This window comes from Muscardinus avellanarius (genome assembly GCF_963383645.1).
Source record: "Muscardinus avellanarius genome assembly, chromosome: 18".
Classification (NCBI taxonomy): domain Eukaryota; kingdom Metazoa; phylum Chordata; class Mammalia; order Rodentia; family Gliridae; genus Muscardinus; species Muscardinus avellanarius.
Genome location: NC_137804.1, coordinates 22886305 through 22903466, shown reverse-complemented (window position 1 = coordinate 22903466; position 17162 = coordinate 22886305). Strand labels below are relative to the sequence as shown.

Genomic DNA, 17162 nt, shown 5'->3' with positions numbered 1-17162 from the left:
GAGAAAAATCAATATATAATAAGAGAATGTGTTGGGTTATATGCAAATATGATGTCATTTTATATAAGAGACTTAAGCATCCAGATTTTGGTTTATGTGGCGGGTGTAGGCAAGGCTGCCCTGAAACTGATGCTCCAAGGATACACGGGGTGGCTATGTGCATACACGCAGATCCTACTACAGGCCCAGCACACAGAGCGTATGCATCATGCTTTGAATGAACAACTAAAATATCTACCATTTAATATATCAATATATTTGAAAAAGAACAATATAAAAGTATAGTACAAAATCATATTTCAAATCAAGTAATAAAGATGGCTCTTTGCAAAATGAAAGTTAAAGATCCTCTGAATACTATTAAAACAATCTTTTACACGTTCAATTTTAAATTTCACCAAAACTAGGAGAACTTTCTCAAACACCTGAATGAAACTGTCAGTTTTGCTCTCAATTCTAGACTAGTAAAACCTGAGTAATCATTCAAAGTAAGCTGGGGATATAGCGCAGGGGTAGAGTGTTTGCCTAACATACACAAGGCTCTGGGTCTGACCCCAGACCTGCCAACAAAAGAAAAGAGAAAGAAAGGGAAGAAGAAGTACACAGACATCTTTAAAAGAAAAGAGAAGCCGGGCATGGTGGTGCACGCTTGTAATCCCAGCATTCGGGAGGCTGAGACCTGGAGGATCACGGTTCGCGGACAGCCTCAGCTACTTAGTGAGGCCCTCTGTAACTCAGTGTGACCCGGTTTCAAAATAAAGAATAAAAAACGGGGCAGGGGGTGCAGCTCGGAGGTTGAATGTCCCTGGGTTCCATCCCCAGACCCGAAAAAAAAAAAATAAATAAATAAAAGAAAAGAGAAAGTACAATAGTGAATTAAACATGCTATATGATAAAACACAATAAAAACAAAGTATTCTCAGTATACTTCTCAGTTTCCAAAATGTGAATTTTATTTCTATATCATTATCAGCATTTCAGCTTGCTTACACAGCTTTTATCCCTGTTAGCTCTTTAGTAATCACTGCACTCCGAACTCATGCCAGTTGAAAATAAAGGTAACAAAGTTTTCTTCATCAACAGCCTGTAGGCTCACAAAATTGAACCTGTTCTTTTATCTGCCTGTGTTCATTTAGCTCACCAAGCAGTCTTTATTAAAGCTGAGGCATCAGGCAGTCAAAGTTCATTAATACCATTTATATAATCTCTGCAGTTTCAATTAACTCAGCAAGACATTCTACTACATGATAACAGTCTCATTAATTCAATAAAATCCCATAACTATTAACAATATGGTCGATGTTAAACGGGGTGTCACCTAGTACAAAATAATAGCTTTAACAGCTTGTGATGAAACTCAAGGTTTTTTCTTAAATTTGATCTGGCTAAATTCAGTCCTTCAACAGCAAGGTATTATTTCTCTGTAAAGAATCTATAGGACTTTAAACAAGTACAGGGAGTAATTACATCTTTTTACGTGAGACCCAGAACTAAACTAACGATACTTTCATATCCAGCAATTGATAGGCCGTCTCTGCTGTCCAGAGGCTGATCTCCACGTTCCCATCCAGTTTTCCATTCAAACACAGTGGTCTGCCTGGATCACAAATGCTGGAGCATGCTGTGGATTTTTCCTTGTCCATAAGACTTATTCCTATCATTATAAGACTACCATAATCTGTTTTATCTTACTTTAAAGAAAAATAGGAAACAAATGTATAACAGGATAATTTAATGCTGCCTTGATTTGCTATCATTAAATCTCTGACTGTGAGGTGCTTTCAAATATTTTTAAAGAAAAGCTGGGACAATGAGGAGAGAGGCTTTACAACAAAAGCCACTCAATGAGGCCAGGGCAGAGAAACAAGAGACCCTCTGGATCCTTGACTCCTTCAGAATCTTCATTCTGAGGGAAGGAACTTAGTGAAGGCGGCAGTACCATGCACCCCCAGACTAAGAAGTTTAAGCCATTTTGAATGGGATCTTCTGCTACTTTGAGGTTTTTCACTTTTCCAGCCTCCTTTCTGGTTTGCTTGTCATCTTCTGACTTTGTATACAACTTTTGGATAAGCTATCTTACATACGAAGATAATTATTAACCTGAGCATATATACATGTTTTCCTAACTCTTTTGCTATTATTTTATATACTTTTAGTTTTTATACTTATATTTATATTCTGCCTGAAATTCATTATTTAATAAAGGTAAACTTTAATCTTATTTATAGATGGAAAACCAAATATATCAAGTGAACATCTTTCTCCTATTTACCTTACGATCTCATATTCGATTGGTCCTGCTTCCAGACTCTTCCTGTGATTGGTTGGTCCCCAAATACCTGTTTTATTAGTTAGATAACAGAACTTTTTCTGTTTCTTTTTGGTGAAGCAGATTGAACCCAGAGCTTTCTGCATGCTAAGTAGGCACCCTAGCCAACCACAGAGCAATTCCCCCAGCACAAAAATTCTTATAGATGTTTTTCAGAAATTTTGGTGAGGATATAGAAAAGGGAGTTGTCCTTACATACTGTTGGTAGGGATGTAAATTACTATAGCCATTATGAAAAACTATATGGAGATACCTCAATTAAAAACAGATCTATGATATGCTACAGTAATCCCACTTCTGAGTCTATTTCAAAAGGAAATGAACTCAGTGTATTGAAGACTCCTATCGTCACTACAGCCCTATTCACAACGACCAAGAAATAGAAACAAAATAAGTATCCATCAAAAGACTAATGAATAAAGAAAATGTGGTACATATAAACAAAATGGAATACTATTCGGCCATAAAAAGAATGAAATCTGTCATTTGCAATAACCTAGATAGAACGGGAGGTCATTATGCTATGTGAAATAGGCCAGGTATGGAAAGGCAAGGACCACATGGGCTCACTTATATGTGGAATCTAAAAGAAGCGGATCTGGTAGAAGTCGAGAGGGGAATGGTGCTTAACAGAAAGAAGATTAGCAGGGAGAAAACGACGAGGAAAGGCCGGTCAGTGGGTACTAAGCTACATTTAGGTAGGAGAAGTAAGTTCTGGAGCTCTATTGTAGATAAAGTTTTTTAAAGAATGAAAAGGAAATGGCAGTTTCATATCTCCCTTTGCCGTTCCTTGCTGTTCCCAAATTCTGTGGCAACTCCACCACACTAATAATTGTGCAGACGATGGCAAAAACAATAACAGCCATAAGTACCTACAGGAATCCTTGATGGGAAATATGTTCTTAACCCCGGTCAGTACTAGGATTGCTCTCGTCTTACAGGTAACAAAAGTATGAAGCAGAAAAGGGAAGTGAACGCAGAAGACTATACCTTCAGTCACCTTGGGGCTGAGATTCAAACGATGAAATCTGATTCTAGTGCCAGTGCTTTTCCTGACTAAAAAACATTATCGCTATTAAAATAACTGTAAGAAAAGTGAAAGGGCATATGTTTTCTCTCATGTGCAAAGGTTAGGGAGTCATCTGGATGCAAGAGGGATTTGATACAAGAGAGAAGAAACCCCAGTGGAGTAAGGGAGGTGGTCTGGGGTGTGTGTGTGAAAGGGAGAATTAATAAAACACTTGCATGGACATTATGCATATATGTGATAATACCAATGCCAATCTCAGTATCATGTACCAGGAAGGAAAGAGTGGATAGGGAGGTGGGGAAGCTCACCAACATGCACCAAGTGGGTGTCTGTTACTATCAGGGTTTACCTCACTGTGATGTGTGACTACAAGACTATAATGACCAATGAAAGTATAAGAATAAAAGTAGCTGTACAGCTTTTAGTCACTATTTAAAATAACTGTCCAGTTTCAATAAAATACGTATTTCAGAGTATCACTGGAACAACAATACATTTATATATTGATTTGGAAAAAAGAAATAGTTATACTTAAAATCTTCCCATTCAAAAACATGTTATCTTCCTACTTATTCAACTCTTACTTTATATCCATCAACAGCATTTTTAGTTTACTTAATATAGCTTTAGTGCCAGACGTGGTGGTACACATTTGTAATCCCAGCATTTGTAAGGCAGAGAACGGAGGATCGTGGTTCGCGGACAGCCTCAGCTACTTAGCAAGGCCTTTGCTGCTCAGTGAGACCCTGTATTTAAAAAAAAAAAAAGATTCAAAAATGGGACTGGGGCAAATGAATTTAAGGACTGGTTTTTCTATGTCTATGAGTAATTATTTTGTTAATTTAATGGGTATTGCTTTGAATCTGTAGATAATTTTGGAAGTATGGCAATTTAGATGATATTTATTATACCTATCCAAGAACATAAAAGATCTTTCTAACCGGGCATGGTGGCATATTTTATTTTATTTTTTTACTTTTTCCCCAATACTGAAGATTGAACGTAGGGGCATTCTACTTTTGACCTATGCCTCCAACTTGACTTGACAGACCTTGTTTTTTTGTGGTTTTTTTTTTTTTTTTTTTTTAACTTAGTTGAGAAGAGCCTTGCTGAGGCTGGCTGCAAACCTGCAATCTTTCTGTCTCATCCATTTCCAATGGTAAAAACCTATTATCAGTATGCAATTAATGTTACTAGTATTAAAATAAAATTATATAAATTAGTTATTACACATATAATAACATATATATAAAACTTAGTTTAACTGTAATCTCATTTGGTTTATCATATATAAATTATTCTGAATTATATGAAATATACTAAATAAATATAATTATTTTACATAGGTGTTTCTGTTATATTAAATTGATATTTGGTGATCATGAACTAGATATAAATTATCTCTTAATTGTTTTAGATTTATGAATTTCATTTCAATTACCACTTCATATGTATTTTGAAAATCAAATATAAATTACAGTATTCAAATGTACATATCTTTGTTGAAACACAATAAACTTGAATGGAAAACAAAGATACAACTACATTTTTATATATTACATATTTTACATTTCCATAAAAATAAAACAATCCAATAATCTCTCTGTTTAAGTAAACAGATAAGTCAAGTAAGAGGAGAACAAAGAAACAACTACACATTTCAAAAATTTTAAAGAAACTTCCTGAAGTTCTATTACTGGAGTTTTAAAGAGTAATGGTACACTTAATTACTTTTTACATGACATGTCACACGTTTATAAAGGCTGCACTTAAAAACAATATTTATACATACAACTCTGAAAAGTTTTATTACTAGACTGGCTTCAAAGATGCTGTTTATACACAAACTCTCCAAAGTTGAAAGGAAAGATTGAGCGTCTTCTAGAAGACAATTTGGAGGAATGTCTTATAATGAGGTGGAAGCATATGTGCTTGAATGAGCTCGCTCTCTCCCCATGCAGCTGACGAGCGCGCTTGGATTGCATCGGCATTATGATACAACTTGGGATACAATAAAGGTTGCATTATTGCTCTATCATTTGTCAAGCTGTACAGAAAATTCAGAGTCAACGGATGCCACCTGTAAGATATTTTCATTACCTGTTTATAAAGCAACTGCTCGTTTTCTCTAGCATAACAGAAAAGAACATCTGTAAGAATTTTTCTCACATTTTCTTGTTGGAAAAACTTCATTTCAGGAAACCTGAAAAGAGAAAACACAGGATTGAAACTGACTAGCAGTTTCAACAATCACTCTGAACTTCTCGTCTCTAAGAGGTGCTAAGGGCCGCTTTAGGCTTTACAGCTGTGTATTTGCCATGCAAGTTATGCCGCCCCTGGGATGTAAAAAAGGGTGATAAAAGGGAAATGCTCATAACCCGGGATAAATGACATTCTTCAACATTTAAACAGTTCAAATCTCTTCATATCCTTAAAGTCACATATGAGTACAAGTTTTAAAAATGAATTATAGTCTACCTATCTGAGGTCGAAAGGTTGCTTTGTTTAGCCCATTTGTTTTAAGACTAGGCAATTTTATACTAACATTTTCAAGAAGTTATTGCCATTGTTTTTTCTTGATGTAAATATCAGGATTTCTATTCCATGTGACCATACTGTCAGTATCATCCAATTAAAATGTAGGCTTCCAATGAAACACAAGCTATCAAACATTGCTTAAAGGCTCTCTGGATTGAAATTTCTACAAGGTGATTTGAGCCGATGTGAAACAGGAAAAAGACAAAGAATCTGTTTGAAAGGAATTTAAACAGTTACTTACAATGAATATATAGCTGAAAATAGCTCCAAGAATATATAGCTGCAAGAATTTATGGCTGCAAAATCCTCAAACACAAACACACAGCAACGTGATATACAACAAATATATAAGGGCATGTCGTCTAGAAGCAAAGTACCACCTGGCTTCAATCATACAAGGTCTGAACAAGACTGCCGGGGAGAGGAAGAACGTGAGCATCAGCGGGAAATGTAACTGAATCTGTAGGAAAGCTACGGCAGCACAAAAGGCAGCAGATCCTCATGTGTGCAGCACAGAATGACAACCAGTAACTGGAAGGAAAGCAGAGAGAGTCCCAGGCACGAGGACAGTTGACAGAAGAACAGGAGGACAGAAGGAAGGGAAGGCCGATCAGGAACAATGACTGACAGCTAAGTTCACAACTGAAAAAGCACAATTCAGTGTCTCTACATTTATGAACAGGGACATGATAGTCTTTGAGTGACTCTAAGTAGCAAAAAGCCTGAAAGAGAAGAGTTTATAGGAGGGATAAAAGAGCACATTATAGTGAAGGAAAATTAAAAAAATTTACAAAGCTGAGCAGAAAAGCCCCTGCCCCTGTTCATGTTCTAGGTGTCCTCCAGAAACTGCTTAACTGCACAGTCTTTATGGTAGGGATCATGCTGATCTTGGGATTGGCTTGAGATTGAGTGAATAGGGAGCCCAGTGCCTGTCAGGGGCTGCTCAGGGACACAGAGCCCGTTAGTCTGAGTAGTTCAATGTCCTCTGGGTGATGGAAAGGTGAAGTAGGTGGCTTTGAACTAGAAAATAAGAGAAAATGTGAGAGTGAAGAGGAAGACCACCTAGAGCATGGAGGAATCGGGCATTTTAAAGAGCTAACTTTTTCTTTTTTCTTTCTTTCTTTTTTTTTTTTTTTGTGGGTCTGAGGATGGAACCCAGGGGCATTCGACCTCTGAGCTACAGCCCCTGCCCTATTTTTAATTCTTTATTTTGAAACCAGGTCTCACTGAGTTGCAGAGGGCCTCACTAAGTAGCTGAAGCTGTCCGTAAACCACGATCCTCTGGTCTCAGCCTCTGGAATGCTGGGATTACAAGCGTGTGCCACCACGCCCGGCTAGAGCTAATTTTTTAAAAGAGCATTAACAGCTCTTTTACTTCATATTATAATGTCTTTACTGCCTCCTATTTTTGGAAACCTTTACTGTTTCATGCTTTATTCTGATCTGGTCTTGGTACCCTATGCAAGTTACACCTTTTTCTTGTACAAGCTAGGTTTTCTGGATAAAGCCTATCTTTTCTGGTCCTAATTTTTAAAATAAGTTGTGGCATACTTTATCTTGTTCTGTTCATTTTATTTTTGCTTGAAATTTACTTTGATGTGCAATTGTACCCAGAATCAGCCTTTTTATCCTTTCTGTAAAAACAGGAGAGCCTCTTTTCAGGGGCAGTAAAGAATTTAAGGATCTGGGCCAGGTGACATCACATCCTTGCACAAACCCTGAAGTGATAGGTTCTAGCTAGGCAAAGCAAATTGCAGTAGGGATAGCACAAATGCCTCTCCCAAAGAAGAGAAAATACCAAAGGAAAATTCAGAGTGAGCATAAAATTCACAGAAGCCAACAAAGTCCCAGTAATAGGTCAAATGGACTAAATTAGGAAAGAAACAAAAATTTTTTCAATAATTTGTTTGAGACAAAAAAAAGTTGCTGAGATATTAGAAAGTCAACTATTCCAAATTAAAGCAATCAGGATGAAAAACAGGTAAGTAGTTAATAAAATAAATTGTTGTAGAGAAATTTCTTGAGGAAACTTAGTCAATAAGGTAAGAATAGAATAATACCTTTGAGAGATGAATTCTCTCTCCTGATTCATCATTTATATGACATTAATTTAGCCTTGTCTTTAAATAGGGACCATGATCAAAGATTTGCATAATGGGCTTTATGATTTTCTATGTCCTCTTCCTCACCTATTAATTTGGAAATTTTCTAAGCATATTGACACAGTCAAATAGTGTTTAACTCCTACAACATGAATGTATCATAGAAGAAATTAATGAAGATCACTACATATACTTTGCAACAAATATTCCATAACTATGTAGTAAGAGATTAACAGCTAAAAGATTGAAATGTAAATAATATTGTATACCAAGTAATGGTTCCATGAAAATGCATACAAACCAGTGGCCAGATTAAAACTAGAGATCTACAAAAGTAAACTGCAGGCAGATAATTAAATTGTATTTTTGAAAATATCCAATCATTTGAAAATGTGCATTAGGCAGATACAGCACATTTACACAAAAGCACATCGGCAATTCTACAATACCAAAGTGCAAATTATAAAATTTTATAATGTCTTCCTTTTTAGAAAAGTATGACTTATTATCTATATTCTGATTTAAAAATTCATAGCATCAAATAAGTATAAGGCAGAAAGACATCAAAAAGTTCTCAAAGATGAGTAAAAGTTTATGCTATTTTAGAAGCTGGAAAAAGAACTGAAAGCCAAGTTTTCGTTAACTTAGAAGATGATCATATCCAACACTCAGCCTGACTGGCAATGAAACTGCAGCAGAGAAGAGTGAACACTTGTGCCAATCTATCTGGGCAGTTAGCTGACCAGCAGTACTGTATGATTCCGTCCCTCTAGTGGTTACACATGTGTCAGAGAAATACATTTAAGTAAAATTTGGTGACTTTATTTTAACTTTTTATTTTTTTATATTTTTATTGGTACAGTATAGTCCCACGTCATAATGCAGTTCATAGTGGTAGTGACATACATGCACACAGCCCTTGGTGGGCTTTCCCCTAACTCCCTCCTAGTTCCCTCCTTCCCCATACAGAGTACTGAAATCAACATTGGTACTCTCACAAATGAACATAATTTCAATGAATGCAATTCCCTCATTGATTCTCTCTCCCTCCTCACCCCTTCCCACTAGACGACCTCCGTGGCACAATTGAGTTTTTCCTCCATTATCTGAAATCTCTCTAGTGTCTAGATTGCTGCCTACAGATGCGAGAAAACCTATGACCCTTCACTTTCAAATTTCATGACTGTAGAGTTACACGGAAGAACTTAGCTCAGAAGGTTGGTAAACATAGCTGAACAATAACATATTTACTACAAAAGTAATTACTATTATTATCGTCAGTGTGTATGCCGGAAGACATTACATTTACAGGCATTAGATGTAAGAAGGTAAAGTAGAGTGAGTAGCTCTAGAAATTGAATTAATTCTATGCTATAAATTTCACAATAGCTTCCCTATCCTCCATTAAGACTTCTAGACTTTCCTTTTTCTCCATACCAGCTGGCATTGATTCAGGATAGTTAATCACAACATAGTCTAAACCAGCTCTCATTTGAAAGGCAAACCTGCTTCTGAAACAACAATAAAAAACATAAAATACTGATCTGATTTGGATTCAACAAACATAATATTCTAGAAAATCAACAATAACTACAATTTCATGTAAAAAAAAAAAAGGAATAGTAGTAACTTCAAAAAAGATGAGCTAAGGAAACTATCAAGAACCTCAACCAAGAGACAACAGAATGGGAGAAAATTGTTGACAACTACTCCTCCAAAAGAGAGGACTAATATCTAGAATTACAAAGAACTCAAGAAGTTCAGCACTAAGCAAATAGCCCAATAGAAAAATGGGCAAGCAAACTAAATAGACACTTCATGAAGAAAGAAATTCAAATGGCCAATAAATGTATGAAAAAATGCTCAACATCATCGGCAATCAGAGAAATACAAATCAAAACTACCCTGAGATTTCATTTAACCCCAATCAGAATGGCAATCATTCAAAACACAGGAACAACAAATGCTGGCAAGGATGTAGAGATGTAGGAACACTAATGAATTGCTGGTGGGATTTCAAATTAGTGCAACCACTTTGGAAAACAGTATGGAGGATCCTGAGAAGAATGGGAGTGAACTTACCATATGACCCAGCAATACCACTTCTGGGTGTCTACCCAAAAGAAAGGAAACCAAACTATCAAACTAATGCATGTGTGCCTATGTTCATACCTGCGCAATTCACCATTGCCAAACTATGTAACCAGCCAAGATGTCCATCAACAGATAAATGGATTACAAAACTATGGGATATGTACACAATGGAATTTTACTCATCCATAAAGAAGGACAAAATTACATCATTTACAGGGAAATGGATGGAACTGGAGGACATTATGTTGAGTCCCCAAAAATAAGACATCAGATGTTCTCCCTAATTTGCAGAAGCTAGGGAAAAAGAAGGAAATTCTATAGATGAGCAAATAAGGCGACCTAACTGGGGGGATGTGAAGGGGAAAGAGGGAAATTCTCTAATGTAAATGAAGTACTTAGCCTCACTAAGTAGCTGAGTCTGGCCTTGAACCTGTGATCCTCCTATCTCAGCCTCCCATGTACTAGGATTACAAGCATGTGCCATCATGCCCAGCTTTAGCCTCAGATACTTAGTGAGACTCTTTGCAACTTAGTGAGATCCTATTTCAAAATAAAGAATAAAATTGGGCTACAGGTATAGCTCAGAGGTAGAATGCCCCTGGGTTCAATCCCTGGTTCCACAAAAAAGTAAATAAATAAATAAAATTGGCAGACCCATCAACCAGTGGAACAGACTAGAGAACAGAGAAATAACACAAAACATCTACGCTCAATTGCTTTCCATCTATCTATCTATCTATCTATCTATCTATCTATCTACATATTTTGTGGTACTGGAGATTGAACCCAAGGGCATTCTACTTCTGAGCTACACCATCAGCCTTATTTTATTTTTTTATTTGCAAACAGGGTCTTGCTAAAATGCCGAGGGTCCCACTAAGTTGCTCAAGCTGTCCTCAAACCTGTGATCTTCCTGTCAGCTTCTCACATACTGGGATTACAAGCATGTGCCACTATGTCCAGCTCAACTGATTTTTTATAAAGGTGCCAAGAATATACAATGGGAAAAGAATGGCTTCTTCAATAAATGATGTTAGGACAATTGCCTATCCATATGCAGAGGAATGAAATAATATCATGCACAAAAATCAACTCAGAATCAGTTAGACTTGAACATAAAACCAGAAACTCTAAAACTACTAGAAGAAAACAGGGTGAAAAATAACACATTTACCTTAGCACAGGCAACAAACATGCAATAAGACAAGTGGGCTTTGTCAAAATGCAAACCTGGGAGGCCGGGTGTGGTGGCACATTCTTGTAATCCCAGCATTTGAGAGGCAGAAACCCGAGGATCACGGACAACCTCAGCTACTTAGTGAGTGCCTTTGCAACTCAGTGGAACTCTGTTTCAAAAAATAAAAATACTTAAAAAAAAATAGGACTGGGGGGTGTAGCTTGGAGGTACAATGTCCCTGGGTTCCATCCCCAGTACAATAAATAAATAAATAAATAAATAAATAAATAAATAAATAAATAAATAGTAAAATACAATAGAAAAAAGAAAAAAACACTGAGGCTGGGGATGCAGCTGTGGAAAGCCTCAGGTTCAATCCCAGTACCAAATAAGTAAACACATACATAATCAGGAATGCTAGCAACTCTATGGAAAAAAAACAAATAATGCAATTAATAAATAGGTTATGGGCTCCACCATCTTGTATCCAATTAAGTTGTATGACTACATACTCCAGTAAAAAAAGAAATAGGTTATACATGTAACCAGACATTTTTCAAATGAAGACGTACAATGCTTAAGAGATAAATGAAAAATGTTCCACATCACCCACAGTTATGAAGATTCAAAGTAAAACCACAGTGAGATATCACCTCACAACTGTCAGAAGGACTATTATCACAAAGATGAAAGACATCTAATGTTATTAAGGATGTGAAAAGAGCCCTGGTACACTTTCAGTGGGAGTGTAAATTAGTACAGGCATATGGAAACTGTGTGGAAGCTCCCCAAAATAATACAAGTAGAATTGCCATATGATCCAGTAATCCCATTTCTGGGTATTTATAAAAAATATTCGAAATTAGTATGTTAAAGAAATTTTGGCACTTCTACCCTTATTGCAGGGCTATTCACAATAACCAAGTATGGAATCCACCTAAGTGGCCATCAGTGAATGAATGGATAAAAACATGTGATGTGTGTGTGTGTGTGTGTGTGTGTGTGTGTGTACATAACAAAATACTATTTAGCCTTAAAAATGAATAAATTCTGTCATTTGAACTGAAAGTATTACACTATGTGAAATAACAAGCTAATAATAGAAAAGCAAATACTGCACGTTCTCACCTGTATGTGGAATCTAAAACAATGGAATTAGTAGAAGGGGAGTTTGAAGTGATGGCTACGAGATGTAAGATGTTAGACCATTTGAATAAGGAGATGGTCGTCAGAGGGCTCAAAACCTCAGGAGGAATAAGTTTGATTTTTTAAAAAATTTATTACATAGCATGGTGAATGTGGCTGATAACTGAGTACTATACATCTCAATATCAAAGGCAGTAAAAATTTCAAATGTCTCATCACAAAAAATGTCAAATTTTGAGGTAACGGATAGGAAGAAAAAGACGATAATCATTCTACATTGTTTTAAAAACTCCTAATAGTACTTTGTATCTAATAAACATATATAACTATAATTTCTCAGTACATAACAATTATAAAAATACATACAATGTAAAGGACCACAACTGTATTAAATATAATTATCAAACCTATATAAGAATCTATGATAGAGAAAAAATGAGATGTGTAAAAGTTTGGCTGTAATCTTTGCTTTCTATCTTAAACCAAAGTGTTAAATAGTAGCTTTCAATATAGTTTCAGAAAACCCTCCTTATGAAATAAACATTTATAAAAGAGTAGACTGAATCTCAATCCATCCATCATCTAGCTTCATTACTGATCAATTCTTTTAAATACATCCTCTACCAGTGTTACATTATTTCAAAGATAATCCCATATATCACTATACCTATACATATTGTAATATACATTACTAAAATATAAGTACTCTGAAAACATAAATGTGGTATCATTATAGCACTACTACTAATAAATATAATCCACTAATAATCCTACTTAAGGGTGGGAGCTGGGGAAAGTTCAATACTATGTAGCTGTATGCATTATCATTATGAAATACATTCTTATGTAATACTATAATAGACAAATAAAAGTATAACAACATACAATGTTCAAATTTTTGTGACGTTTCTAAAAAGAAAATTTAACACTTAATTCAAGAGCTAAGAAACATCTGTCAATATATTATAGCTTATCAACAATTCTCTTTAAGATTCCTTTGATAGATTTTTTCTCTTTTTGTTTTCTATTTGGTTAGCCTATAGAAACTTCCTATATTCTAAATATAATTTATTCTATATCATGTGTTATTTAACAAATTCCTTTTTTCCCTGTTTTTCCTATAAATTGATAGTTATGTCTTAAGATTTAATCAGATTAAGGTTTAAGTTTTCAACAAGACACTTCATGGTTGATATGATGTTTTGAAAAACAGATTCACCAATTCTTTTCCTCTCATAGACAGGTGGGAAGAATCTAATGCTCCTTTCCTTAAAATACTTTCTGGTCTTACTGACCAGTTTCTCACAAACTTAATGCAGGGGAAGAGATACTATGACACCGTTTTCACCAAGCCACCATCACATAAGGAAGCCAAGCAAGTCTATGGGGAAGGCCTCGTGGAGTGTTCCAGCCACAGCACCGGAGGTCTCAGCTGAGAGCCAGCTGTAGCCACAGCCATGATCTGGTGAGATGATTCCAGCCCCTGGCCTTCAAGCTGCCCCAGGCAACACTATGTGGCACAGAGATGAGATGTTTTGCTGAAGCTGCCCAAGTCCTAGCTTTATCTACACAATAAATGGCATTGCTAGTAAGCACTGGGGTGGTTCACAATGTAGCAACAGATACCCAGAGCAGTTAGTGTTGTGTCCTTTCCTTGGGAAGCACATGACAGTAGCTTCTCCCTCCTGATGTAATGCTGACAACCACTCACAATCACTGCGGAGACCGATGAATTCATTAGACGTCATAAAATTGGGCAGACTATACTTCTATCATCTTGTTTCCTTCCTTTGTTATATAATATACTTGTATATAGAAAAAGGTTCTTTCATCAATTTTTAGCTATTCTTAAATACAATTCATCAGAATTTAAAAATTCGTGTTCACTTTCATTACACTTGGTTGGTAGATAGTTATGGGCATCTGATTACATTAAGGTCTATTAATGATGGAATATACACTGCCTCTGTCTCAAAAGTAGTTTATGACAAACAGACTATTCTATTTGCCTTTTGGACATCTTCTCACGTGACTGCAGTGTGTTGGGGTGAATGAGGAGGGTAACTAAATGGCTACTTTGGAGCCCCAATAACTAGGAACCCAGGTGCCTGCTGGGAGTTAGCTGGAAAGATACTCAACCACTGGTCTACCATAATGCAGAAAATAAACAGAATCCAGGGAAATATCTGGACTAGCTATAATGAAAAGTGGATGCTAGGGTATGACAGTCATTGTCCTACTCTTCATTATAATCCCACAGGTAAGGAAATTCAAACCTAGATTAGGAAATGACTCAAGAGTATGGATTAAAACTAAGGTTTTCTTGTTACCAGTCTCCACTTCTACATTTTTTTTTTTTTAATACTGGGGATTTGAACCCAGGGACATTCTACCTTCAAGCTACACCCCCAGGTTTTTTTTTTTTTTCTTTTTAAACAGGGACTTTCTATTTCTAGGTTTCTGAGAGTCTGGCTAAATTGCTAAGACTGGCCTCAAACCCACGATCCTCCTGTCTCAGCCTCTTAAGTATTGGCATTTAAAAAATGTGTAACATTCCCAGCTGAAGAAAATCCTTGAAATGGGAGTTTTAACCTTGAGATACTGCCCAATTTGAGCTCTCTAATATCTTATTTTAAACTCACATATTATAAATAAATCTCATTTAAAAACGGGTAAAGAAAAATAAAATATTTTTCACCTTCTCAAAACAGAAGAGTCATAAAGAATATTTCCTAAGAAAGAAAAGGGTTAAGAAAAGAGTGAAATGACAAAGGGCTTTGTCACTGCATTATAGCACATAATTAGGTAATTAGAAGTATTAAAACAGACAAAGCATTGGGCCCAGATGAATTACTGAAGATGCAAGTATTCAATAAGATGCCCCAAGGGGAAAAATAAAGCCCTTGGTGAGGGTTTATAATGGTGCAGTAGGACAAAGAAGCACAGAAGGACTTGAAGGAACAATAACTGATGCTACACCCGTATTCCAAAAGCAGAAAACCAAAACAAGTGCTCATTCAAAATTGTAAATGAGCTGATGACACTATTAAGCCCCCAAATAACTAGAATACCTTACTATTGTTATTTATTGTGTTTATAAAGTAAAACTGAAACATTAAGCCAAACTCTTAAGAAGTTTGCTATAGAATGAAAGCACACACGTCAAATTCATTTTCACCCGTTGTGGATCATTGCACCATTGTCTCTATGCGGCTGACATGCTTTAAGTTCTTTCAGGCACCTAGGGTGGATTAATTTCCCAACTTCCTTTGCAGTGAGCTGCAGCCATGTGACTGACTGCTGACCAATGGAGTAAGAACAGAGGCTACCTGTGAACACAAAAGTCTACTCTACTTCACCCTGCAGGTCCCTGTGCACATCTCCCCCTCCAGGTGGAGAGAATGAAAAATACCACTGGGGAGATGAGGCAAGCCATATGCAGACTCTGGTGGTTTTTAAAATGTCAGAGAATTCTCAGACACCCCTCCCTTCTGAGGTTATATATGGCATGAAAAAGACATCACTTCTACTTGGCTTTCTTTTCTGGGTCGTTTGCTCTAGAGAAGTCACCTCTGGAGGAGGACCCTCGTGAAGTCCCATACAGAGATGTAAGTGAGTAAGAAGCAGTCTGGGTACTGCAGCCCTAGGAAAGCCACGGAATGTCTGCAGCTCCAGGATACCCAACTGAAATCTGATGACAGGCTCCTAAGCCAGAACTTCCCAGCTAAGCTGCTTCCAAACTACTAAACTGCTTCCAACTACTGATCAGTGGCAACTGTGAAATAATAAAAGATTATTGCTCTAAGTTGCCATTAAGTTTTGGTTGATGTATTCACAGAGCTAAAAATAATTAATAGAGGTCTTGAAACCTGCAAAAGAGGTGACATTAAGAAAACAACAACTAAAATATGTTGTCGAAATGTCTAAAGCACTTGGATGGAGCTAAATGGACCATCAGGAGAGTGTCGCTGACCAACTAAAGGGCAGAGCATAGAAGACTGCTGGGTAGAGCCAGACCATCTGGGAGAAGGCTGCCAGTGAGGGCTTAAATGAAGATGAAGAAAACGTAGAGGAAAAATGGAGGAAAGGAGTTCTATATTATGTAGCAGCAGGAAGTTGATCATATGAAAGATAAACATGTTCTAACAGATTGAGTGACCTAGCTAAGGAGATACTCAGAGCTGAAAGACCTACCTGGTTTATTTTTGTTACTGAAACAAGAATAGAAGAAGAGAAAAGCAAAAGGAATCATTTGTAAGCATAAAAGTGCTAAAACCTGCTGGGTTTTAAAATAAAGCTTTTCTCATTCTTAGCTATTAGCAAATGATGCTAATGTTAAGACACAGGTTTGGGGCAATATCAAAGCTAGGACACAGATAGAAAAACATGATTAAAGATGTAAAACCCTTTGTTAGGACCTCACAAAGTTCTCAGATGAAAAGGCCTTCAGAAAGAGTTTAAAAGTGTCTCATAGAACTTCAAGCAGGAAGGCATCAGGCCTGCACTGTACAAAGCAGCCTACCCTGTATCTAATGGCTCTCCTAATAAAAAACTAATTGGTTCAAAATGTCAATATTCCCAAAGTTGAAAAACACTGCAGCAGAATATGTGAATTCAGAGGGCAAAACACATCTTTTATTTAGTCTCCATCTCTTTCTGAAAAAGGTATGAGACATTCATTTACATTTCTCTCCTATATGCTTCAAATATTGATTTTCACACTCAAGTATTAAATTTTTTTAAAGT

The 17162-nt window shown here is 36.4% G+C and overlaps 1 protein-coding gene across 2 annotated transcripts in view; it reads right to left on the bottom strand.

The window, feature by feature from the left end:
• TBC1D5 (TBC1 domain family member 5) overlaps positions 1-17162 on the bottom strand; it is a gene marked incomplete at both ends in the record, with an annotated part of 350595 nt that overhangs the window by 231008 nt on the left and 102425 nt on the right. For both annotated transcript variants that reach the window (XM_080715898.1, XM_080715899.1), the window contains one exon: positions 5460-5562. In XM_080715898.1, coding sequence (XP_080572024.1) covers positions 5460-5562 — 103 coding nt within the window. The remainder of the gene's footprint in view (positions 1-5459; positions 5563-17162) is intronic.